General features: G+C 49.0%; 1 protein-coding gene across 1 annotated transcript in view; it reads left to right on the top strand.

Moving 5' to 3' along the window:
- The first annotated feature begins 6,280 nt into the window (after positions 1-6,280).
- The window catches only part of Mlph (melanophilin), a 45,343-nt gene continuing 24,343 nt past the window's right edge, over positions 6,281-27,280 (top strand). Inside the window, exons 1-2 of the mRNA XM_057761545.1 lie at positions 6,281-6,441; positions 13,690-13,823. Coding sequence (XP_057617528.1) covers positions 13,714-13,823 — 110 coding nt within the window. The 5' untranslated portion in view covers positions 6,281-6,441; positions 13,690-13,713. The remainder of the gene's footprint in view (positions 6,442-13,689; positions 13,824-27,280) is intronic.

The following is a 27,280-nucleotide window of genomic DNA, read 5'->3' as shown; positions in this document are numbered from 1 at the left end:
CACAGAAGCCGCAGCCCTGCCCTTCGGGCCGCATGAGTCACTGTGGCTGGCGGCACACCAAGTGGCTTCGAGGGAAGCCAGGATGGGAAGGAGGGGGTCACGGATAGCGGGCCCCTGGGAGACAAGGGAGGCACAGGGTGAGAGGCTAAAACACGACTTCACCATGACTGAGAAAAGGTGCTGGGGCCTGGGAAGGTGTCCCTGAATTAAACGCAGGGAGATTGGACAGGGGCTGGTTCCAGTCAGCTGACTGTGACAGATGACTACCCTTCAGCGGGTGACCGTTTGGCACTGAGCCCCAAGTACTCCAGCTGTGGTTCTGTCGCCCCCTATCGGTGTGGAGGAGTCACAGCAGGACGCTGCTTTCAACCTGCACCAGCCTGGGGTGACTCCCCTCTGCATAATCCCAGGAGTGCCCTACCTGTATAGGATGTCAATGGAGCCTGGCGCTGACCTACCGGCCTTGTAGGGAATGTTGGGGACCAGTCCCACAGAGTGTCCCAGACCCTCATCTCCTGGCACTTAGAAAATGGAAGGCTTTTAGGAAGGACCCAAGGAAGGAGAAAAGAAAGCAAACAAGGGAGGAAGGACAAGGCTGCAGTTCCAGCCTTCGGGAGGCTGAGGCAGGAGGATCACAGAAAGTACCTACAACAAGAGAAATATTAACCCTTTGTGTCCTAAGTCAGGCAGCTGGAAGTTCTGTCTTCATACCTATGCTGCCTGGGGACCATTTTGGAAGAAGCCGCCTTACTCAACGATAGTTGTGAGCCTGACAGAACACAAAGATCCACCTTTCTCCCGCTCCTCTCTGTGGAGTCAGCTGCATTCACCTTCACGATGCAAACCCATCTGACAGGGGCTTACACCAGCTTTGATTCTGTTCCCACAGCAAGGGAACTTAGAGATGGACTGCCTACTGAGGAGATGGCTAACAGTATCGCAGGGGTTCAAACCTGTCTTTCCACCCAGGATCCTAGGGGCACCTCTCGCTTGTCTCCTTCCGGTTGCCAGACACTTTCTGCAGCTCCAGACCACTACCTCCATCAAAGTTCCAGGCCAGAAGAAGGAAAAGGAAAGAGAATGGCAGATAACTTCCTCCCAGTGTAGGGACTCCGTCCCCAGGAGCCTCTCCCTCCTCACCTTCATTGTACAGAAATGTGTTCCGTGAATCCTACTACAAGAGCGATGGAAACACACAGATCTTCACCCGGCTGTGCTCCTCTGCTGCATGGAATCGGGACTTGTTGGTTCAGAAGAGGCATGGTCATGGGTGGGTCCTGCGTGCTGCTGTTCTGTGCTCTGCCTTGCCTCTAACGTGAAGTCTGAGATGCCAACAGAGCAACTGAGGCACAGTAGGACTAAAATTCTTCCCCAAGATGGCACAGCTAATGGGTGACCCTCTGGCCTCCTGGCTTTAGGGATTGATGGTTGATTTCTTGGTGACTTAAAATTGGTTGTGGGGCTATCTCATGACATGGATTTGTGAGGTGGATGTATGAAAACTGCCCTAAAATCTGTGTCAGTAAGACCTTCTGCCATTGTGACAAGAGCTGAGGAAGTAACTTAAAGAAGGGACGAGTTAGTGTGGCTCAAAGTTCCAGAAGTTTCTGTCACGTCATTTGACTCCATTGCTCCATGAAGTTGAGCACTGCGGTGCGGAGATTGTTTTAAAGCCATGCACCTTGTAGACGGGAAGCCGAGAGGCAGAGGACTGGCACCAGATGCCCACTTTCTTCTGCTAGGCCCCACCCCCTAACATTTCCAGAACCTCCTAGAATGGCGCCGCCAGTTTGGGACCAGACAGACATTCAGCAGATTGAAAATTTATGTTCAAACTAGAATAAAATCTTTGTCATGATTCCAACATCTGGTGCCTCTAAGTACTGGATTCTACTAACGGCCTGTTATTGTCCAAATGTTGTCCTGCCTCTGGGTACGACCAATAACTTTTCTCTGTCTCCTGGTCACTTGGGATGCTGCATCAGACTTGAGCTGGATAAATCTTCTATACTGGCGGTCAGTTAGCCTGTGTAGGGGCAGGTCAAGTCTGCTGTGTGCGTCACATTAATGAGAGTTTCCTCTTCTGAGCTCCTGCCATGTTAGTTGTGTCTATTCTGTTCTTATTTTGCTCCCTTCTGGTGTTTTCTGAGGGCAGAGAGAATACTTCCCTGGTCCATATACTCTCATAGGTAAGCTTCTGGGAGAAACCACGGGGCCCTGGTCTCTTATGCCACTAAATGGAAGGTAGGGGCCATATTGCTTTCCCCGTCCTATGAAGAGAGGGAACTGGACCCCCTGTGCCAGGCTATGAAGCAGGGCTAAGATGGCCTGCTGTGGCCACTGATGATCATAGGGACGCATTGCTTGCTGGGGCCTGCTGGGAAGGGGAAAGGGGCTGAGTTTCCTCATCTGTAAGATGCAAGGTTCAAGTACACAGCCTTTAGAAAGAGAAAGCTACCCACCCCCAGAAAGAGAACAAGGAAGGATGGACTGCAAGGCAGGCTAAAATGCCAGGGAGTCAGAGAGGACCCCCGAGAGACCCCAGGAAGCCTGAGGAACTAGGTAAGTAGCGGTGCAAAGACACAAAACGTGTTCTCGGCCATTGTTTGAATTTGTTTATGGAAATATAATTTACTGGTGGTGGTATATATGCCAATGTTGAATACACACATCCCTCCCCATAAAGAATTTATTTATTGCAAAGAAGGAGAGAGAAATTTGGCCACAGTAAAGCCTAGAAGACAGGGCCTTCTAGAAGGCAGGGATCATAATGAGAAACCAGCATAATGAGACTGGTCGAATCACACACACACACACACACACACCATATACATATTTATATATATATTATACAAACTCTCTATATATAGACCTGGAAGGTCTGGGACTCACTATGTAGAGAAGTCTGACCTCTGAACTCACAGACACACACCTGCTTCTGCCTCCTAGGTGATGGATTGAAGTGTGAGCCACCAAGCTTGGTTATGGTTAGCTGGGGACTTGAACTCAAGCCCTCATATTCGTTCTGAAAATATTCTTACCCACTGAGCCATCTCTCTAGCCCCACTGTCTCTTAATATTCAGATTGCCTCCTCCCCTCAGACTTTTCTTGGCTTCTGGGCTTTGTCACGCTTAAATTGTACAGGTTGCTTACTTGTAGACTGTCCCTAACTTTGGATTTGTCCAGTATTTCTCACGATTTAACAAGAACCTTCTAGAAGTAAGGCTGTCTTCTAGGCTTCACTGTGGTCAGAGTTCTCTCTTCCTATTTGCAATAAATAAATACTTTGTGGGGAGGGATGTGTGCATTCAACATTTACATATAGGGTATAACATTACACATAAGTGCACACACATAGGTTGAGCGTGGTCACACATACCTGTAAGCCTGGTGCTGTAGAAGACAGAGACAGGAGGCTCTTAGGGACTTGCTGGCAGCCAGTGTAGCTCCAGGTTCAGTGAGAGACCCTGTCTCAAGGGAATAAGGTGGAGAGAGACAGAACAGGGTGCTCATGTCTTCTCCTGACGCGCCTCATGTACACTCACCACTAGCACACACGCAAGCACACACATATGTGCTTGAGGGAGAGAGACAGAGAGAGAGGGCTGCTAGATGCAGTTGATTCTGGCCAGACTCTTTGGCACTAAGTAATGTTATGGAAACAGTCTGGAAAAGGCAGTGATTAAAATCTGGATTTTGGTTCTCTAGATGGTCATCCTGGTTTTCACACCCAACACGCTGACACGTCACAAGTCCCTCCCAAGTGGCTGAAGTAAGTTGGCAGTTCTCTGTGTCACCTTCTCTAGTTTTGAGTTTGCTTCAACAATTTTGAAATAGTCTCCTAAAAAAAAAAAAAAAACACATACACTCTTTGACTCCGATCCAAGTTCCAAATTTCGATTTGATTCTAGAGACATTGTTCTAAGTGTGCCCGTAGAGCTGTGATCATGTCTGTACCGTATAAGCCACCATCAATACGGAATGTCGATACGACGATGGAAGTGGAAGAATTATCTCAAAAAGTTATCTGTCCACCAATAGACAGCAAGCAGCCCTGCTGTGCATGTCCTGCAATCACTGGACAGGATGGAACAGATTTCTGCTGGCTGTAGTGGACATTTACCCAGAACCTCCCACATGGCACATTCCGCTGTGGACTGTGTGTACTGAGTCCAAAAGGACTCACCACAGTGATTTTGTTACTCCACCAGGCGAGGAAGAACACTGAAGCCGAGGGAGGCAGCCTGCCAGGGTGACGCAGCCAGAAGGTCCTGCTTCTCCCAGGAACCCCAAGTCACACAACTGCTGAATCACACACACATGCACACGCGCGCGCACACACACAGAGTGTGTGTCATACACTCAGACAAATGCACAGAGAGAGTCATACAATCATAAGTACACACACAGAATCATATACTCACTCATATACCCACATACACTCACATTCATGTACACAAAACAAGTCAGAAACATCATATAAATCATCAATGACGATTGCTGTTAGAGACTGGACTTGGTAGTGAGAGGAATTTAACCTTTTATTCTTTATATTCTGTGCCATGTATCTTCACTTTAATGTATACCACCTTGATTCCATCTAAAACTTTTTAAGGTCTTTATTTTTTAAGATTTGCTTGTTTTTATTGTGTATAAATGGTGTTTTGCCTACATGGATGTACGTGCAATCCTGCATGCCCAGTGCCCGCAGAGGCCGGAAAGCGGTGCCAGATAGATAGATCCTGGATGCCTGCGAGTTGCCCCGTGAGTCCTGGGAATGGAACTTGTGTCCTCTGTAAGAGCAGCAAGTGCTCTTAAATGCTGAGCTATCTCTCCAGCCCTGTTAATACTTAAAAAAAAAAAAAAAAAAAAAAAAAAAGAACTAGTTCAAATAAGTAAGCACTAGAGTAGAAAGAAACTGACGTCTGTCTTCACAATTTCAGGTGTGATCCCAGGACCTTACACACTCAGCAGCTTCCATAGTCAAGGCATCTTGGCATTGTGTAAAACTTAATACTTTCAAGTTAGTATTGGAATTGTGTCGTTGATAACAGTTCCACTCTTAATTCACCCACCCAACTCACTGGAACACTTAATTCAGCCCCAGTGCCTCCATCCCCTACACACACACACACACACACACACACACACACACACTGTGTGTGGTTTTTGAAAGATCTCTGCAGGTGACCTAAGGTTCCCTTTCCTCTCTGGTTGATGGACAGGCGATGAGGCTCTCACATCTGTCCACCCTGCAGCTGTTTATTATCTATGCCCCTGTCTATTTTTGCATAGATACTGGAACTGGATTGTAAAAGAGGTCCCTAAAGAATAGAGGCCATTGTTTGAGACGGGAGTCTCTCTCTGTAGCTCAGGCTGGCTTGGCTGGAACTCAATCCTAGCCCAGGTTGGTCTGTAACTGTCTGCAGTCCTCCTGTCTCTGTCTCCCAAGTGTTGGGTTTTGTGTGTGAACCACCACACACCCAGCTAAACATATTTCTTATTTGATGGTTTCTAAATAGAACAATGGGGAGCCTGGTTAGGGCGAGGAGATGCTTGGGAGGAGGAGGGGGGCTGAATTCTCTCAACGTCCAGGGCTAAGTCCCCTAAGGGTTGGGGAGGGACGCTGGGCTTGAGAGAAACTGACCTTGAAGCTAACTGAGGCCTGCAAAATTCATTGGCTCTCATCCTGATCTGGAGGCCTTTCCTATCACCTGGTCCTCCCATGGTGTGAGCTACTGGCCTTTTCTCAGTAGTTAAAGTCCACCTCCTTTACCAGTGGCTGGGCTGCTCACTGAAGGGTCTTCTGGATCTGGTTGCAACCTGCAATCTGAGGCCCCGGGGGTACGCGCGACTCTGGCTGGAAACCCTGGGTTCACAGTCTCGCTGACTAGTCGGTGACTCTGGGTGGGGTGCTTTTCTGAGCCTCAGTTTTCATCTCTGTGAAGCTGTCTCCTTGAAGAGTCAGAATGGGTATTCAAGGAGACTACGCTGTCCTCTGCTAGGACATGCGGTGGGTCCCTCCTCTGAGGGACCAGGGCTCAGAGGACTTCAAGGTGTGTGACAGTTCTTCCTGCCTGGCCGCGCAGTCTCCCCCAACGAGCTTGCGGGACGAGGAGACTCTGTCCTCCGCACCCACAGGCGCTTCTCAGAAGGGCCCCTGGCTTCCGCTCTGCACTTGGCCTGCAGGAGCACCCGGGCTGCACGGTGATCCTGGAGCTGGGCGGGACGGAGAGTAACCCATGTGATCTGAGAAGGCGGCAAGTTGGGCCGGTCCTGTGCCACAGCTGCCCTGCTCCCTAAGCTCTCTAGCTCAGTGCACCCTGACCCAACGCGGCCCTCGGTGCATGGAGTTTCTCTCTCAGGACCTAAGGGCAAAGAGCAGAGCCCCGGACTCAAGAGACAGAGCCAAGGGCTGAGCGTTCCCAGGAGAGAGGCTGGTGAGTGCACGGAGAACCTGGGACTTGCAGGACCCCCAGGAGAGGGAACCCAGCTCATCAAGGGTTCAGCCCCACCCTCCCTCTGGCTTAGGTCCCTGCTGATGAGGAGATCACTCACTCAGTAAACCCCAAACTCCAGGCTTCTACCAGGTGCCTTGACCGCAGTGGGCTAAAATCCTTGGGGAGCCCATTTGGTGCTAAACAGTTGGTTTTAATCAAAAGCCTCATCTGAGGTAAAAGCTGGCGCCCCAGGAAACTTGGGCTGGAGCCCAGGGTGAGAGGCTGTTTGGAGAGAGACTTCTTCCTGCTGCCCAGCTGGTCTTGGAGAAGCAAGAGGAAAGGAAAAGACTGGAGCATGAAGGAGGCACCTGCCTTCCTCTAGACCTCTGACAGCACCAGATACCAGATTTAGTGGAATCCCTCCCCTTTTTTTTTCTGGACCATAGGTTCCCTGGTTCACCTCCTTGTGAGAAGAAAGGTGGGTGGGTTGTAGGAGACATGACAGGCATCTCCACCACTGTTTCAAAGTCTCAAAAATCCGAGATTTCACAGAGGCCACACCTATATCCTCCTGACCTGAACTAAAAACGCAGCTCTTTGCTCTCATCTGAAATGGGCTGGCGAGTTTTCCTGTTCTGATTCCGGGCAGTGTTATTGTTCAAGTTTCTCTATGAGGGCTTTGCGTGGTAATGAGGGTTCAAGACTTGACGAGATGCCCAGGCCATAAAGCCTCAGGAAAGGGGATGAGCTGAAAAGATCAGGAGCGGCTGGGCAGTGAGGTTGGTGCGCTCCTGGGCCTGTTGGCTTCCTCCTCAAGTGACACCCATCCCCCTCAGCAACACACAGCTTTCCTGGCCATGAGCACTACCCCTGCCCAAGTCTCCAAGGTGTTACTTTTTAGAATTCAAGCAGCACCAGGCAAGGGGGTTGTGTGCTTCTCCATCTCACCCAGCATCCATGCCCTATCTCCATATCGGGGACCATGACAGGCGCCTCACAGGACTGAGTACCTGGTTCAGGCACATGCGTGAGAAGCAGGTGGATCTTTCTGATTGAAGCAAGAATGGCTCTGAAAAAACTGCTCAACACTGAGGGAGGAGGGAGCTGGGAAGGAGCAAAGAGGTCCCCAGAGCCTGTCGTCTAATAATGCCTTTCCCTTCCCCCACTGTTGATGCAGAATGGCTATGTGCCTGATCACGTGGTTAAAGCGCCTTTTAGGACTCACTATCAATTTCTGAAAGAGGATGAGCCCCAACATGTACATGCACCATACGCTACCATACCATATGGTACCTCTTAATTCTAAGATCCCAGCATCATGCTGGGTTAGAGATGACCAGAGAGGCCATGGAGCCCAGCCTTTCACGGTAGAGACAGGGAACCTGAAATCTTGAGAAGAGGGTTGGAAGCCCAGCTGCCAACTTTGCAGCTGTACTTGGCTCAGCTCTCAGCCACAGCCTGGGCCGGAGGCTTCGCATGTAGGTCAGAACTGACAGCCGTGGGTAAGGGAGGCTCCCAAGAAACACTGAGAGCAGGGAGCCCAAGCTAGACGTGATGGCAGGCGTCCTGGCTTGTAGGACGTCTTGTAGCCTTTCCAGAGTTTCACGGGGGCATCTGGACTGCTGTGGGACAGGGAGTGCTTCTGGGTGGCACTATGCACACCCTGCTTCTAGAGACTGGAGGCCAGAGGTACTCCCGTTGGTGTGAGCCCTGTCCACACACGTAACCACACCCAGAAGCTCTGGAGACAGCCCCAAAGGGGTCGTAGCTGGCACCTTTGCTTACACTTTTATCAGCAGGACCTGCCTATCAGTTGGATCTGCTGAGTTGTTCCATAGTTTGTTTGCTCTCAGTCAAATGTGCCAGCTTCTGGGCAGGTGGCCCTAGCAGCAGATAAGCCAGGTCTTTGTCTACAAGTTTCCCTTCAAGTGACCGAAGCGTTAATTTAAAACTTTAATAGCTGAAGACAACATCATTCCTTTGAAACTCTGCGGCAGGGTCTGAGTGGTCGCTCTCAGCTTTTATCTCTCCTTCCTGCCGGCCACTCTTTCTGATGTCTCCTGTTGCCCATTATAATTATTAAGTATCTGGGGACAGCTGACATCTGGGCGATTGGAAATAGGATTAAAGACAAGCAGTGGAGCAGAGAGAACTTGAGAGTGCTCTGGGGCTCAGGAAGCTCGTGACTGGGTTATCAGCACAGACTAGGAACAGTCAGAGCCCAGAGGCATCGCCCTGCCCTAACACATGCCCATCCCCACTGCCTAGCCAGACACAGGACAGCCTGGCCCCTCCGTGGTCTGACACATTCCCTGCCCTTCACTGTTGCAAGTACAGATTTTATAAGAGCAGACTAGTCCACAAGGAGCAAGCAAAGCAGGGATGATAAAGGATCATTGACTTGCTGGAGGCTGCAGACTGTGCCTAACCAAGAGGAGCTGCCCTTGCACCTAGTTCAAGTGAGCATGTCCCAGGCCACGGTTGGGCTGGGCAGTGAAGTTATCAGCATGTCTTCAAAATGTCACTGACTTAGTTTGTGCATTTTACAACACTGGCATCAAACAAATTCTTCATTTGATTTGAGATTATTTTTTAGAAACAGTTATTTTAATCAAGTGTTGTACTTTTTCCTATTTTTTGATTCACTAAATAGGGAAGCTTTATTGTGGGAGGTAAGGATGCATCCGGTTCCGGTGACACTGGTCCCCAGCCTTTGATTGGACAACGATGCACTCAACAGGTCTTGTCCTGTGGCAGTACCACCCTTCGAAGTTCCCATCAGACAAACTCAGAAAACACTCTCCTTAGAACCTCCTGCACTCAAGGACATGTGACTCCATCCAAAAAGAGGGGTGGGGACATGAGAGGAAAACGTCATAGGGCTCCAACCCATAAGGTGCCAACACATTGTTCTTAGCTTAGGGATGGGTGTGTGTGTGTGTGTGCTTTCCAAACACTGAATTCCACCCTTCCTGGATCTCCTAAGCAGAGCAAAGTGAACTTGGGGATCCTTCACGGATCCTCCAAGATGTGTTTTGTCAAGACAGATTTCCCGACCCGGCAAGGGGCACAGAGGTCCTGCCCCTCCACACAGCTTCCCCTTTCAATCTAGCAAGAATCTGTCCTCAGTTTCATGGCTGATGGCCAGTCGTGCTGTCCTGGCACCAGTCTGGACCCTGTCCTGCCTCATCCGAGCAGCACCCTAGGCAACAAGGGTTCAGACTCCTCCCAGGCTCAGCTCCCCAGGCCTTTTCCCACTCCTGGCTTCAGGCATCACCGGCTTTTGGCTAAGAAACCAAGTGACTCTCACTGAGAAAAACAAGCATCATAGGAGGAGAAAGAGCCTAAACCAGGGCTGGAGGGGGGGGGCAAGGGGGGGTGGGGGCATGTCATCAGCATGGCATGCATGCACTCACCATGCATGGCCATGCATGCATTTGCTGACACCGAGCACGCTCTGAGAAAGTATAATGGCAAATCTGTATGAGGATTCCTTGATAAAAACCCATCACCTTGTATGCTAACCAAAATAATAATAATAATAATAATTTTAAAAGAATCTTTTAAAAAAGAATTCAAACTATGTATGAGGATGAGAAAGAGGTGGCCTCTCCTCTGGCTTTTCCTTCACACTCAGGAGTTAAGTGCCCATGGCCTTTGATTTCTACTTCAGGAGGTGAGGGGGTGAGAGCCCTCAGCTGAGGATCATGCTGCTCATTGGCTCTAAGAATAGAACTTGAATGAACTCTGGCCCCGTAAGACACTGGCTTTAAATGATGAGAATCCAGAATGAATGGGCCTCAGTCACCCATTTAATAAGAACGTCTTGTTCTGTTCCGTAGAAGTCAGACACCACGTGTTCGGAGGGGGGCGCCTGCAGAGTGCATTGGCTCCTCGTGGCACTTTCTTGGTCACACCAGCCAAGGCACCCCCTAAATACATTCCTCCTAATCGCCGCTGTGCAGGAGCTTGAGAATATTGAGGGGTGAGAGAGAAAATACTGAGGAGTTATCTTTCACCAATTTGAAGACACAGGAGGGTGTGAGGGGAGGCGGCTGTTCTAGCTGGCAGCAGGGGACTCTGGAAAGTCACTTTGCTTTACCCAACAAAAGTCACTCAAAGAAGGGTTAGTTTCACTCCCAGTTGGGGGTAGGAGGAAGGCATGGCAGTAAGAGCAGCTCTAGCTGTGGCCCGCAGGAGTGTGAGACAGCTGGTCACCTTGCTCCCACAGCCAGGCTGCAGAGAGGAATGCCAGCACTGAACTCAGTGGCTCCTTTCGCTTCAGTCCAGGACCCCAGCACATGCGCTGCCCACAGGGTGGGTTTCCCTTTCTCCATTAACCTCTCCAGAAATTCACTTACAGGCATGCCCAGAGGTGTGTCTCCTAAACAAGCCCCAGCAATGCTGAAGCGTGCATGCATGGGCAGCCTGCTTATATTGGGTTTCATGGTTTGAGTTGATGAGGATGACTGACCAGGTCTCCCTGATCTCTTCCTCAAGGCTCCACCGAGATATGAACTCAGATCGATGGATTCAGAGTCCAGAGCATTAACCATTACACCACGGGAGCTTGTGCAAGTTGTTACTTCTAGGAGATCCCAAATCTAGTCAGGTTGACAATGAAGATTAATCATCACGGTCGTTTTTGCTGCTAGTTTTGAATTTGCGTGTGTGTGAGACATACGTATCTCGCCATGTCGCTCATGCTAACCTCCAACCTGAGATCCTCCTGCCTCAGTTAACTGAGTGCTGAGGCTATGGGCCATAATTAATGGTCACATTAAAGTACTTCTCTGACACACAGCCTGTTCTTCTCAATCGGTCATGCTGACTGCTTCTGATTGTTCGGTGGCTCTGAAAGGGGGAGGGGTGTATCTCGGAATTTGAAAGCGAGATGGAGACTTCCAGGTGGTTGGCAGGTTCCTCATGAGAGCACCTGACTGGTCTCCTTCCCTATCATTCCCTAGAAAATAAGTCAGATCCTCAAGGGAGGCTTACCAGAGCCTCCCAGGACCAGTCAACTCCCAGTAGCACAAAACAGGCCTTTCTGGCATCTAAACACAGTCCTCTCGAGAACCATATGGTTCCGGGAGTCAGTTAGACTAGGGGTCACCTATGGGTGTCCCTCATTGCCTGCCGCAAACAATGGAGAGCTTAGAAAGCACATATGTACCAGGGACAAACAGAGTTCCTGTCCCCAGGGTGCTTAACAGTAACATGACCGCACTGACCACTAAAAGGTATGAAGAAACTTCAGAAGAGAGGAGGTAGGGAGTGACCAGCCAAGGAGTGGAGCTCGCTATGTGGTCAGAGAAGGGCTCTGTTGGTCGCGGATGTGCCATGTACTCGGTGAAGCATGAGGGAGTTGTCAATGATGCCCCTGGTTTTATACCCAGATATAATGTCATGTTGATATGACCTGTGAGAGCCAAGTGACACCTCTACAGAAAGCCAACATGAGAGCCGATCTTTCTCTGCTTATCTCCATCCCCATCACTGGCCTGCCTCATACCCACTGCGCACCCAACAGAACGTGCAGGCTGGGTCTGTTGGTGACCACTAAACGCACGACTCTCCCCCGCAGTATTGCCACCCACAGGAGTCTGAGGACTCGCTGTGCAAGTTCTCTCTAACATGCACGCGCACACGAACTGCCAGAGGAGCTGGACTCGTCCTCTCTAACACGCACACGAACTGCCCTTGAAGTTTGTCAAAATGCAGCCTCCTAGTCTGCAGGGCTCGGTCAAGCCTGGGCATCTTCATCCTAAACAACGTCTAAAGCAGGCTGCCAGTGCAGGCCACACTTAGAGTAAAGTCACGAGGTTCTGCCGTCTGTCCTTCTGACGTCTGAAGTTTTCCGTCTGTGTCCATTGACATGGGCATTATTAACAAGGGGTGTGGAGAAGTTCAAAATCTGAAGTCTGAGTCCATGTGAAGGTACAGATACATAATATCAAAACTCGGGAGGCTGAGGCAGGATTGAGAGTTTCATTCTAGTCTGGGTTACACGGGAAGACTATGTCTTAAATAAAATTAATTACATTTTAATTGATTAATCAAAAATCTGGTTTGACTTCCACTCCCTTGGGTCATCTAGAACACAATACACCAGTACACTCAGGGGCTTGCTGCTCTGACTGCAACTGAGCCATTTAGAATCCCTGCAAGTCCTGGCTGTTGCCATGGTCAGGTGCCCCTAACATGCACTGGGCACAAACTCCCACTGGACAGTCTGTCAGCTGACCTCTCCTAGTGAGCAAAGTTGCAGGCTCTCACCATCTTGTCCTTTTGGCTGTTTTCCTTCCTTTAGTCTCACTATGGGCTGTGCATGAATGTTCCTGGAGCAAGCACGTTGGGCATCATCCTAGTAAGACATTGCTAGGTGGGGTCTCTGTGCCATGTGACAACCCTAAGCAAGCAGCCCCCCCACCCCAGAAGACCGTAAATCTTTCAGATGATGAGGAACTACGGTGCCTTTTACTGTCCTCATTACTACAAAAGCAACTTAAGGAAGGGAAATTTGCTTTGGGGCTCACAGTCCTCAGGTGACTGGTACAGTGGCAGAAGCATGAGGCAGGTCTCACTGAGTCCGCAGTTGTGACGTGGAAGGAGATGAATGCCGGTGTTCAGCTCCTTTCTCCTCTCTCCTTTCCCTTCAGTGAGGGACCCCAGCCCATGGGATGCTGCGCTGCCTACACTCAGGGTGGATCTTTTCTCCTCAGCTAAGCCCCTTGTAGCTATACCCAGAAGTGTGTCTTCTAGAGCATTTTAAACCCAGTCACTTTGACAGTGGAGATTAGCCATCATGTCTACATGGGGAACGAGTCTCCAAAGCTCCCCTGCCCTCTGAGACCAGCATTGTCAGCCCTGAAGATCACGGGCAATGGCCCTGGGGACTCAGAGCTAGAGTAGACTTAGACACGCTTTCTTCTTTTCTGAACATATGTAATGGGGGACAACAGACACTCATCTCACAGCGGGAACAGTGAGTGCGGCCATCTATGCCCCAGGGGCAAGAACTAATTCCCTTACACATCTACTTATTTCTGTGTATTTAACTGAACAAAATTTATTAACTGGCCCTAGTCCCCGCCCAGGTATTTATCCATTTAAAAAACCATTTGTCCCAATACACAGACATCCTGGGGGATCCATGGGTATTTTTGTGATCTGCCTCATACTCTGTGACTTATTTGCTGTCCCTGGGGCCTCCTGGCATTGACTGGTTGTGATCCCATGACTTTTCAGGTGTGGCCTGGATGAGGCGCAGAGATGGGGAAAAAGCTGGACCTTTCTAAGCTCACAGACGAGGAGGCCAAGCATGTATGGGCCGTGGTTCAGCGGGACTTCGACCTCAGAAGAAGAGAAGAAGAAAGACTTGAGTAAGTGGCTGAGCTATGGAGTTCAGGTCCTCTGATGTCCCAAGTGGCCGTCACCTCAGGTGCCCTGGTGGTGCAAGGCCAGAGGTACTAGGTAGGCAGAATGGATGGGAAGCCATGCCCTGGGAAATGGCTCCCATTGCAAACTTTGAGTTTCTCATTATGAAAATGAGGCTTTCTGTTCTCTGAAGAACTCCTTTGAACTTGACTCTGCTTCTGGGCACTGTCTCATCTCATGAGCCGCATGGTCCTGAGGTCCCACCTTCAAGAGAGAAAAGGAGCTAATGGTACTGTGTGAGGAATTTAGTATGGTTTTAAATCACTTGGACCCTGGGATTTGGTAAGAGGCTGGCTTCCATCCTTTTCAGTAATGTGAGGGGCACCCCTCTTCCTGGGTGACCCCAGCCTGTGTACCTCATTCTCCCCGCCACCTGAGCCAAAGTTTACCTCATTGCTTACACTTCCCTCTGCCTCTGCCTCTGCCTACAGGAAAGGTTCTCAGTCTGCCTGGCAACTATTCTCTTCCCTCTGTCTTTTGGGGTCAGCTTATTGAGGAGTTGGGAGGAGACCCTGAGTGAAGACTGAACAGCAAAGGAAGGCAACTAAGAGCAAGCACAGGTTAGGAGCAGACCACACGGGCTCTAGGGATTGGCATGTAGGGGTCTTGGGGTTGGGGGACATGACTCATCTGACCCCAGTATTTAAAACCGGGAGGAAAGAGTGTCCTAGAGAGTTCCTGGGGAGGGAACTCAGAGAAAGCCCAGAGAAGTGGCTATCAGGCATGGGAGGGACTCTGGATCCCAACACAGAACGGGGCCCAGGACAAATCGCCGAAAGACACGCCCAGTTCCAAGCCAGCACACAGAGGTTCTAGTATTATGGGAAGGGTCCAGTCGGCACAATCTCTCCAAGAACCTCCACTCTTCTTCCTACCTTGCTGACTGTGACCCTTGGGTCTTCATCATGAATCAGCCCCGTCTTGAGCCAGTCCCATCACCACCACCCCTGGTTGGCTTGGGGCAAAGCCTGTCTCTGCCACCAGGCGGATGCCCAGAGCAACCTGGATCCACTTTTTAAGCATCTGACATCCAACGTTACCACTAGCTCTCTTTCCACCCAAGAGTTGAACTGGTACTCTGCCCCTTGTCTCCAGAGCAAACCTGGCTGTGGCCAGCCTTTATTTTAAATAAACAGCAACTGATACCTTTGTTCACACTGACATGCAAGGGAAGGAGACAGGTATAGGGGTGCCAGGCAGGTAACACCTTCCCAGGGACCTGGAAGAGGTCAGGCCCCTCCTTCATCTCAAGCTTAGTGAAATTCCAGGAGTTTTTGCATGCCGCTGAATCACTCCCTGGTAACATCTGGCTTTCCTTATTCCATGCTGCTTTGCTCATTTCTCCCTGTGAAGAAAACACACCCCAGGTTACTTCTAAGTACTCTTTGGCTAGGAAGCGTCTTGCAAGGACATTCCTGGTGGACTAGTCACAGTCAGGGCCCCTGCTGTTTGCACAGAATGAGCAAGCAGGGGTAGATGTAGCTGTCCCAGGACAGCAGCCATGGGACTAGGGAATGGGTTTACTAAAAGTTCCGAATGTCTATCAGGTGGGGAAATGTTGTGCACAATACTTATCACAGAGGACCGGGGTGACATCTGCAGAGGGGGCAGTGATGGAAAGTCAGCGGCAAAATCACCGAGGCCCAAGTGGCACACTGACTTTCACTGCACACACAGTTAACTGTAGCTGGCAACAGGCCTAGGGCACAGTCATGCGGCAGAGGGTTGACAGATTTCTCATGATTCTTCTTGAGGTTGCTGCCCGGTCCCATGTTCTCTGTTCTGGGAAACCTATGGCTAAAGGGGCAGCCCTACTCTTCCCTGTGACTTGCCTGTTTGCAAGTCCAGCCTGAGCCCAGGAGGTAGCAGGGTACAGGCCATGCGGAGGTCCTGAGGCAGGTGGGAAGGAGCACAGTGAGGTCACAACAGGAGGCTTAGGCTCTCTGCCCACTCTGGGCGGGGGTGACTCTTTGAAAAGGCAAGATTGAAACAGGTACAAAATCAAAAAACGAGGTTCTTGGTGGTACAATTGGTCCAGCAGAGTGAGCTGATTAAAAGAGTCCCATTTCTTCTGTCTCAGGGCTCTCTCCAGTAGCGACATGCACCAGCTGTGGCCCGGAATCCCTTCTTGTGATTCACAGGCACAGCACGCCTGTTGCCATGGTGTCCCATGATACTCACTATTGGTAGGTGCTTACATGTAGCAGGGTTACTCTTAGGGTAGAGGGACCCATGAGCCGTGCTCTTCCCTGCTTGTTCATGGGATAAATTGCCCATTGTGTCTTCCTGACTGGCTGGTGTCAGTTGGTTTTGTAAGGAATCTGTCAACGGCTCAAAGAACAAATTTATCCTGTACTGTTTAAATTTCTGCATACCCGAGTGCGTTCGCAGACCTCACCCTGACGCCTTCCACTGATGATGGAGAAAGAAAAGTACAGCCTGATGACGTCATCATGTTGACTTCCCAAAGGCAGGTGACAGAAGCCACCACCCGCATGTGGCTATTTGAATTCATTGAAGTTAAATGAAAGAATGTAAGGCCTCGGTCTCACTGGTCACTCTTCAAGGGTCCCCAAGCCGTGAGCGCATGTTGAGACTGCCATCGTTCCAGCCCCCCAGATGGCAAATTTGACGATAAGCTTCATGATGGATTTCTTGGAATCCATTAAAAATAAATGGAAAAATAAGTTGACACTTGACGTGGGCAGGTCCCAAGGCACTGCTGAGCAGAAAAAGTAAGTTATGGAAATGTAATTTTATTTTTAAATATATATCATAGTAGCAGGCTCGGTCCTCACAGAGCATTCCCTCGGGGGAGTGTGTGTGCTGATAGCTAGCCTCTCCCTTCTCTGGCTCCCTTGCTGGTGACATCTATCTAGATTTTATATATATATACCTTTGGTGGGCCCAGGGCCCTGAGCTCAACTCTTGTTTTTCTTCTATGTGCATTCAATCCCCTGTGATCTTATCCAGTCTTAAGGGGTTTGATTTATTGCTTTTGGTGGGAAGAAGGATAGAAGGCGGTGTTGTTTGGTTTTTTGTTTTGTAGTGCTGAAGGCTGGACCTAGAGCCTTACTCTACCACTGACATACATACCTAGCCATGCCCAAGGTCAAATGGCACTGCCCAACCTGCAGTGCACGGAATGTTGCACAGACTATTTCCCAGTATGGCAGTCATTCACCCACTTCCACGGCTATGAGGACTTGATGGGACTACCTTTTCTGTTTGACTTTATTCTATAGTTCTTAAATGTGTATGTATATGAGTATTTCATATGCATACATGTATGTGCACCACCTGTGTGCAGTACCCATGGAGACCAGAAGAGGGCATCAGATCCCCTGGAGCTGGAGTTGCAGACAGTTGTAAGCTGCCATGGAGGTGCTGGGAACTGTACCTGGGTCCTCTGCAAGCCCTCTTAATTACAGAGCCATTTCCACCCCCTGTTTTATTTTATTTGGAACTCAAATAACATAACACCTATGTCCAGTCATCAGTAAGTGTCACAGTAGGCCTAGACAGAAAACCAAGACCCTTCTAAACTGTTGACTCAATGAACCTCTGTTCATCTCTCAGATTGGACATCTGACTGACTACTCATGATTCGTGTCCCCCAAGACCTCATCCCCATCTCAGTTGCTAAAGTCAAGCTCCTGAGGTCATGCTTGTTCCTTTCCTTTCTCATTCATGTATCCACAAGCCCATTAGAATACGTTCCCAATGCAGCAACAGTTTACTGAGTTCAATGCTAGCCCTAAGTCAAGCCACACCAACTCTACACCAACTGAAAGAGATTCCTGCCCACTCCTTCCTTCTGCCACCACTGCCCTCTTGCCTATCCTTCCCATAGACCCCTGTGTCATGGCTTAAAAACAGGACTCCAGTCAAGTCTGGTGTGGGAAGTCCTTCTGTCAGTTTTGCTTTTATTGGTTAATAAATAAAGCTGTTTTGGCCAGTGGCTTAACAGTATAGGGCAACGCAGGAGTTCCAAGCAGATAGAGGAGGAGAGAGGAGAGGGAGTCAGGAAGAAGCCATGTAGCTGCTGCCAGGGACAGAAGCCTCTGCTGGAGCCCACTGAAACTTTGCTGGTAGGCCATGACCTCATGTTGATACACAGATTAATAGAAATGGTTTGGTTAGTTTAGAATATAAGAGCTAGCTAGAAATACGCTTAAGCTATTGGCCAGACAGTATTGCAAATAATATAGTTTCTAAGTGATCCACCAACACACGCCACTTTCTTATTCTCTAAAGAACATTCCATTGGGCTTAATGGTGCCACTGCCTTCTCATTGTGGCTCATGGGCCTCACCCCTGCCCACTGTGAGGTCCCACAACCTCCTATAACAGCGGCTGAGTGGCTTGCTTGTTAGCCTCTTGTGTCCTTGCCGCACAAGCTTGCTGTATGTCACCAGTGTCTGGCACGGCTACTAGTAGGCTCTACAGCCAGCAGAGCCACACAGTGACCCTTGGGCTCCATCTCTGTGATGCCACTTCATCCTCCAGATGACCCAGTGATGTGGCTGCTGTTCTCCTGAAGAAGGCTAAGAAAGAGGCAGGTTCCCCAGGTGTGAAGAATGAGCCATGAATGCCACTCGGGAGGGCAAACCAACTGTGCTGGTTTATATTCTTATCCTCAACGACTTTGCCCACGTTATCTTTACTCCAGCTAGAGTTCACAAGAATGTCATTTAAAGCAGCTCATAATATCAGGCTTCTCCACCCACCTTCAGATAAGGTCCAGACTTTGCAATTGGTAATTTGTTTTCTCCTTCTTTCTCCTTCTCTTCCTTCTTTCCCTTCCCTCCTTCTCTCCCCTTCCACTCCTTCTCTTCCTCTCCTGCTCCCTCTGGTCCTCCTCTCCCTTCTCTTATTTCTGATGGAGGTTTTGCTATGCAGCTCAGGTTGGCCTCAAACTCGGGATCCTCCTGTCTCAGCCTCCTCAGCGCTGGGTTTATAGGAGTATGGTACCATGTCCAGCTCAGTTCTCTGTCTTTTCAGTCATGTTTAGTCTATTGGCTACACATACACACACCCTACAAACACACCTCTCTCTCTCTCTCTCACACACGCACACACACACACACACACATACACACACCACACATACACCACACACACACAGACACACACACACACACTCCTCTCTCTTTCCTTTGAAACTTGTCATTGAAGGAGCTGACTGCTTAATTCCGTGGTCTTCCACAATCTGAAGTTTCCTGGCTAATGTCTCTCTGACCTTTGGATCAAGGTTCCTTTGTCCTGAGTTGAGAGAAAATTCCAGAGAAGTGTCTCTTATCTCCCATACATTCTGCAGCCACAGGTGTCACCTAGGCTTTAAAAAGCTTTACATTCAGAAAATATAATCACATGCTATTATTTTTATGCTACACAAACACGGCATTGCCAAAGCAAACCTTGGGGGGAACACCCAGTTAAGCCTCCACTTGTAAGCCCCTCCCTCCTGGGACACACCCATCCTGGACCTCAGTGGGCTGGTACTATGTACAAAGAAGGACAGCTCAGTGGGGCTCGAGAGCCTGCACCCTGGTCTTGCCTCATGCCCTGAATATTTAAAGTCTTCTCAATATCTCTGCCTCTGTGTGTAAGGGTCCGATGCTCAGCTGAGGCTGTGGTGGAAATCGCTGGATGGTCCTAAAAACCAGGAAGAGCAGCCAGCCGTGCATTGCCAGCCTTCGTGACTCACATCTTTGGGAAGGGAGTAACTGGAGTACGCTTTAATGGCACATCCTGTCCAAGGGACGCAGCCCACAGATCAAATATTAGAACTGCTAACCTTCCCAAAGGCAAATAGGTGGTAGTGTGGGTTTTGATCTCTGCAAATACACAGGAATTCCTGAGATAATCCATGAAAGACCTGCCAGTGTGAGACATAGACACACACATTGGCTCATTTAAAAGTCAGCAGAACGGGTGCAGAGGAGGCTGCGGGGTTAGGAGCGCTTACTGCTCTGCTAGAGGAACCGGGTTCGATTCCCAGCACCCACATGATGACTCCCAATCATCTGTAACTCCAGTTCCAGGAGATCCAATGCCCTCTTCTGGTCTCTGCGGGCACCAGACCGACATATAGTGCACAGACATACACAGAGGTAAAACATTCATGCATACAAAATAAAACTAAAGTTAAAAATCAGGAGAAAAATGAGACAACCGCAGTCACCCTTAGCTGGTCCGTCATCCCGACAGACAAGCAGATAAGGGCTATGGAGGGGCTGAAACCGGAAATGAGCTGCCTGTGCGGGGGCTGGAGGTTAGCGTTGGTGTATGAGGGCTGATGGGAGTCTCTGCTGCTTGGCCCCTGTCCCCTCCACTCACACATCACCACCCGCATTTTCCCCAGGGATTTCCTTACCTCCCGGACCAGTCCTTTCCCAGAGCCTTCGGGAAGGCTGCCACGCCTCTTCCCACATATGCCTGACCCTGGGTCCTGCCTCCTCCACCTTCAGGTCTCTGCTTCCTCCACCGCTTACTCTTTCATATCCTCTGCACCCGGCAGCAGTCTCGGCCGGTCACACTTCCTTTGAGCGACACGTTGCCATCATTTTGTCCTGCTTTGAATTAGCTCTTCTTTCATGGATGCTGAGGTATGGGGCATGTCCTTACACTGCTCTTGGGAGTGCTAATGAGTCTGTTCTGCTCTTGAGGCTGGATTCCCCTTGGCTGGGAGTCACCTATGACCCTTCTAACGTGCAGACCCAGCTCTCTTTTCTGATTGGGAGGGTTTTGTGTGTGTCCCTGTGACCTTGTGGTCACCTTCACAGTGTGCAAAGGGAAGGCCGGTCTCATGTTTCTTGTCTAGTCTTAGTTCCCGAATCCTCAACTCTTGAACCAGAAAACTGAATTCTGGTGGTTTCTGAATTCCAGGCTCTTCTGCATGCATGACCTCCTTTCCTGGCACCATCTTTTTTCCTCGTGAGTTTCCTTCCCTAGTTCGGGTCAAACCAACAATGGGGATTCAAAGGAGGTTTTGGCCAGGTGACCTTCACAGTAACACAGGCCACGAGACACCAGCTCTACATCTTTAGCCGATACCCTTGCTGCTTAGGGCTGTGGCGGCGTGAATGAATGCAGACAGATTATATAGATATATACAGCTTTAATAAGGAAATAGACTTACAGGACCACAGGTTCCCGCGGCGAGCAAAAGAAAAAGGGGCTGCTGGGATCACGCCCAGCAGATTTATCTGTAAACATTAGCCTGAGGCGAACACGCCCCCAATGGGTGGGGCTATATCCCTACATAGGGCCTCAGATCAGCCTGATGAGGATGCTCTACGGACCAGGGGGATACCAGACACCAGAGCCCATCACCCTGATGCACAAACACACATACAAATGTCTTCCCTCCCCTTCACTGCTCGGCCTGGAGCCATGGCCCCAGCAAAGCATAGCCTCAGGTATGGCGCAGTAGAACCCACGCTGGTTCTCCCTTTTACTCATCACACCGTTGCCTCTTCTTGCCTGGGTTCCACCCAACACCATCCACGGCTCCACCTCTCCTCCCCGCTTTACCCTACTCCTCTGTCTGAGAAGTTGTTCTTACCCCATTCCCCTCTTCCCCGCAGGGACACTGAGCTTTCCTGAGAGCAGGCTCTCCCTCCCCTCCCTTGCCCTCCTCTCCCCTCCCCTCCTTGTCCACCAGCCCCGGACTCTAACTGCCCATGCTGCAGAGACACCCAGGATCCACACGCCACTCCAACTCCGTCTGTCTCCACTCACCAGCCTCTGCTGTGCAGCAGCGGGCTTAATCTCTATGCCATGCTGTCATTTTCTCCTCCTCCATCTAGGAGAGAGCAAGCAACTTGAAAATCAGCAGTCTCTCAAAATCTCTGGCCTGGGGATCCTTTTACATTCTTACACTACTGAGAGCCCCAAAAGTTTTTTTTTTCATGAGTTTCATATCATAACACTAAGCATACTAGAGCACAAAACTGGTTTCTGTAAAATGTTTGTTAATGTAAAAATAATAGCTAGGCATAGTGGCGCACACCTTTAATCCCAGAACTGCAGTGGCAGGGACAGGTGGATCTCTGTGAGTTTGAAGCCAACCTGGTCTACATAGTGAACTGCGTAATAAAAACTTGTCTCAGGAAAGAATAATAGTTAACAACAAAAAACCACTTGCATTTTAACCTATTTATTCTTTAAAAAAAAAAAACTTTTTCCAAAACAAAACCTTAAGCGAGAATGGTGTTGGCCCTATGTATTTGAAAATTGACTCAATGCTGAGTTTAACAGCAAGTAAGGCAGCTTCACCTTGCCTCCACGTTCTGGGTGCTATGGTAGGGTATTTGGAGAGACACAAAAGGAAATCCAGCCTTGTGTATATCAGTATCTATAAAATGGGAGAGGGGTTTATTTTTATTCTCTCTGTGTGTCTCTATTTCTCCGTGTCTCTGCCTACATGTGTGTCTCTGTCTCTCTCTGTCTCTTTATCACTGCTCTGCCTCTCTCTGCTTCTCTCTGTGTGTTGGGGGGGCATGCACACATGTGTGTAAGTAAGGTCTTTCTAACCTAGCATGGTCTCCAGCCACAGAGAACTGGTCTCTAGCGTCAGAGAACTGGGATTACCGGTATGTGCCACTCCATCTGGTTGGAGGAACTGACTTGTTTTTTGAGGGAGGGGGAATGAGATGATTTTTGGATAATTCTGCACATTAAGTTTGATCACTTCTTGTAGTTTCTTGCGGGTTGATTGTGATGTTGGCTCTTGAACCTTATTGATGAGCTTTTTGTTCTGGTGTCCAGTCCATCTTTCCCTTCTACCTGTGTGTAATTTTTGAAACTGAACCTTTGAAAATCATGGCTCCCAGAGTTGTTCAGACCTTCGCATGGTACTACGTCCACTCAGCAGAAGGAAATTGAATCACACTGCTCTACTGTTCTTAGAAATGGTGAAAGCTGGAAACTGTTGCTCTTGCAAGAGAGGACAAGGGTTTTCTTAAGTTCTACTTTGTGTTTGACTCTTTTTTCAGTGGTCAGTAATCAGTTTTTCTTGATTAGTGTTCATTTTGGAGAAAACATCTGTCCCCAGACACATCTCTCCAGAGGATCATGGATCCAGTTTAGGTGAGGTGCCCAGCCGCTGACAAATGCCTCCTAACCTCCAACATGGTGCCTCCTTGGTCCTCTCCTCCCATTCTCCAGCTAGAACTTGAAACGGGGGGGATCACGCTTTCCCCCAAGTTCAGTACCTGAAATACAATTCCAGCTCCCTCCCCAGGCTCTCTTCATACTCTGACTGTCATGGCTTCAAATGTTTGCACCTCCTTCCTGCTGAGCTGGCCCCAGGATTCTATTTCCCATTAGGAGGGGGACGGAGGGGTCTGGAGGAGGGGTGACCCATAGCTTCCCTGGTCAGTCCAGACAGGCAAGAGCGGAAGTGAAGGATGCTGGGCCTTCCAGTTGACTCCTGGGCCCCTGTGACTGTTCACAGCCAGGTGTGTGAGAGTGGCTTTATCTGAACTACGCTATAGAGCAAAGCCAGCATTGCTCCAAGTTTCTGGTCACTGCTTGCCCTCTTTTTCTTGGTTTTCAGAATGTGTCAACAAGTCTTGAGGTTCCCTCCTTTCAGATAACTCTCGCCTGTGTTACTTTGACATAAAACTAGCCAGCACAATTAACTCTTTGTCAACTTGACAAACACAACAGTGTTAAAAGCCATACATATCTTTTCCTTCCTTGTACTTCCCCAAGAACACACACTATTATCAACATTACAATATAAACATTCCAAATTGTAAAAGTTTCCACACTCTTTAAAAATTTAAACACTAGAAAATAGAAATCAGTCTCTTTGAAATAGCCAGTCTCTTTCAAGATCCAATCTTTTAAAAGTCTCTCAATCATGAACGCCTGTAAAATCAGAAATATGTGCTTACTTCCTAATGGAAGAACCAGGACACAGTCACAATCTGAACAAAGTAAAACCAACTCCAAAAAGAAACTCAATGTCCAGTTATTTAGGATTCGTTCGTGATCTCCTGGGCTCCTCCGTGGGGCTGGAGTCCCTTCTCCAGCTCTGCCCTCTGCCACACACAGAGCTTGTCTTCTAAGCTCTACTGGCTCCATTGCTGTGGCCGCTCTTGGTGTTTGTCCCATGGTACTGGCATCTCCAAAACTCTGCTGCAGCTGGGTTTCACTTTCCCCAGTAGCCTCCCCTGGGCTCTCTTCATGGTTCCACAGACCTGCATAAGCCCTTAAATCCTGGGCCTTCAACTACCACTGAGGCTGCACCTTCCCCAATGGCTTCTCCCGGCCTCTCACAGTGCCAAACCTCAGCTGCTCTCTGTGACCCCTTCATGCCTTCAAAACTAGAACCACCTGGGCAGCTCTTACACTACCAAGTTCATCTGCCAGGACAAGGTAAAACCTTGGCTGCCTCTAAAGACAGCTTCTGTGTGCTGACTCTCGGGAAACATTCACCTCACTTCTTACCAGAAGACTTCACCTCACTGATGCTGGTTTCTTCTTAGAATCACTAATGTGCCAGTTCCCGCTGACTGACGTCAAGCACTCCAGCAAAACAAAGGTCCATTCTAGACCTTTGTCATCTTGTCAATCACAGTTGATTCTTGAGCCCCAGCGAACCAGAATGATGAGGTCTTAATTGACAATAACTAATGCCCCACCCCCAGGGTCTTTAAACTTCCCTCTGAAACTTCACAAGCCAGAGCTCCATCCTTTGTGTTCCCCTCAACATCCTCCTCTGCCAAGCTCCTACAAAGCAGCCCACTGAGCTCTCAAGACTTTTCTAGTCCAGCATTCCAATGCCCTTCCACAGTCCTCCCCCAAACCTGGTCAGGTCTGTCACTTCAATGCAATACCCCATTCCTGGTACCAACTTGTCTTAGTTAGGGTTGCTATTGCTGTGATGAAATACTGTGACTAAAGAAACTTGGGGAGGAAAGAGTTATTTGGTTTACACTTCCATGACACCGTCCATCCTCGAAGGAAGTCAGGACTGAAACTCAAGCAGGTCAGGAACCTGAAGGTAGGAGCTGATGCAGGGGTCTTGGAGGGGTGCTGCTTACTGGCCTGCTCCCCATGGCCTTCTTAGCCTGCTTTCTTATAACACCCAGGACCACCAGCCCAGGGGTAGCATCACCCACAGTGGGCTGGCCCTTCCCCCATCAATAATTAATTAAGAAAATGCCCTACAGCCAGATCTTAGGAAGGCATTTTCTCAATTAAGATTCTTTCCTTCAGATAACTCGAGTATGTGTCAAGTTGACATAAAACTATCCAGCATGAGTAGCTAGTCACTCCTGTTCAGAAAACATGTTATAGTGTCTGAAACGGTGGGTGGTGCCAAGCCTTTCAACGCTGTGCCTCTTCTCGTAAGTCCATACCCAAGACACAGCTGAGCTTATAGAATAAGTTCAGTATGAGAATAACAGCACAGCTAAAAATAGAACAGAATGGTTATAAAAACATATCACAATAACTATAAATTTAAATGTGAAAAAAATCAGCAAATGATTTCCGAAAAATGAGCTCTATAGAGAGCTCGCAGAAGAACTATGAATACAGTCGATACTTGGAAAGGGTGATCACCATCCTTGGGCATCAAGAGAGATGCAAATGAAAATCCCATCTCACCCCAGTCAGAACGACTACCATTGAGAAAACCACTGACAACAAGCGCTGGCAGGGATGTGGAAAAGAAGAAGCCTTATTCTCTGCTGTCATAAATATTGACTAGCTCCAGCCACTGTGGAAGACAATATGGAGGTTCTTGGAAACGGAACTCAGCTATGCCAGGCCTGGGCATACGTCCAAAGTGTTCTAAGTCAGCACGCCACAGAAACACTTGCACATCTGTGTTTATTGCTGCAGTATTTGAAATACCCAGAAAATGGAACCGGTCTAGATGGCCATCAACAGATGAATCAATAAAGAATATGTGGTGTGTGTGTGCAGAGGAATTTTACACGGCCATGCGGAAAACTGTAATCATGTCATTTGCAGGAAAAGGGATGAAACCATAAATCTTTTTGTTAAATGAAGTAAGTCAAACTCAAAAAGACCAGCGTTAATATTTGTATGCATCTATTCGTGTTTACATCTGTGTGCTTATAGGTCACAAAATCAGACAGAGGACCGTGAAAGGGGAGGCAGAAATCCATCTTTTTTTTTATTTGCTTATGTTTTTTGTTTTGTTTTTGGTTTTGGTTTTTGAGACAAAGTCTGTCCATGTAGCCCTGGCTGTCCTGGAACCCTATGTAGACCAGGCTGGTCTCGAACTCACAAAGATCTGCCTGCCTCTACCTCCCAAGTGCTGGAATTAAAGGTGTGCACCACTATACCAGCCCAGCTGGAGGGAGGAGGTGGGAAATAGAGAAGGTAGTGGATCCCACGCAAAAGGAAAGTTTAAGTAGGAACTAACTAGGGGAGGAAAAGGAACCAGCTTGGGGGTGGGGTGGGGAGGGAGATAGTTGGGAACAGCGCATAATGACACATGTGCGAGAAAGCCCAATGCTTTGTGGTCTAAATAAAAATGTATAAACACAATACAACAGCTGGGCGGTGGTGGCGCACGCCTTAAATCCCAGCACTTGGGAGGCAGAGGCAGGCGGATCTCTGTGAGTTCGAGACCAGCCTGGTCTACAAGAGCTAGTTCCAGGACAGGCTCCAAAACCACAGACAAACCCTGTCTCAAAAAACCAAAAAAAAAAAAAAATACAATATTTAAAATCATTCTCTCTCTCTCTCTCTCTCTCTCTCTCTCTCTCTCTCTCTCTCTCTGTCCTATACACACCCTTCTTTTTCTTATTGGCCATAAAAGTAAACCAGTGCCATTCAAGCCAGGTGTACCCTCCCAGCACCCCTCAACCCTCCCATGCTGGAGTATATCCCCATGGAAATCGAAGACTTGAGAGTCCTCAAGAGACAGTGGTCCCAGTGCCTCGCTAATTTTTCTCACTCGGAACAGATTACCGTTATCCTATCTAAAACTAAAAATGTTGTGCTTGCCAGGTATTCTGTGAAACTCAGGACAAAGGGGGTGCATTCATTAGGATCTGGGGTACATTTCTCAGTCAGTTGCAGCTCGTTCCACTTGGCAGACTCGCCAGGAAGCGGTGTTATTTTAAACCAGATGGTCTCGAAGAACAGGTTTCTCCTGGGACTTCCAGGTGCTGGGTGATTCCTGTCTGGAGACACTCCAAGCCAAACACCCAGGTCAGGTTCTGTGAGAGCAATCCTGGGCCTTGACTTGGTGCGTGCTGGAAGACGTCCAAAACCACCTGCTGAGGAAATGTCACCGGGCCTTGCCTCAGGAGTCTCTGACCCACAAGAGAAGGCACAGGGCACAATTGTAAATGCCACAGCAACGCTAAAGGGCAGTGCCATTCTGTGACAATCATAAGTTTCG

This window comes from Chionomys nivalis, chromosome 2, assembly GCF_950005125.1.
Source record: "Chionomys nivalis chromosome 2, mChiNiv1.1, whole genome shotgun sequence".
Classification (NCBI taxonomy): Eukaryota; Metazoa; Chordata; class Mammalia; order Rodentia; family Cricetidae; genus Chionomys; species Chionomys nivalis.
The sequence above is the reverse complement of the archived record's forward strand: the minus strand, read 5'-3'. Positions and strand labels throughout refer to the sequence as shown.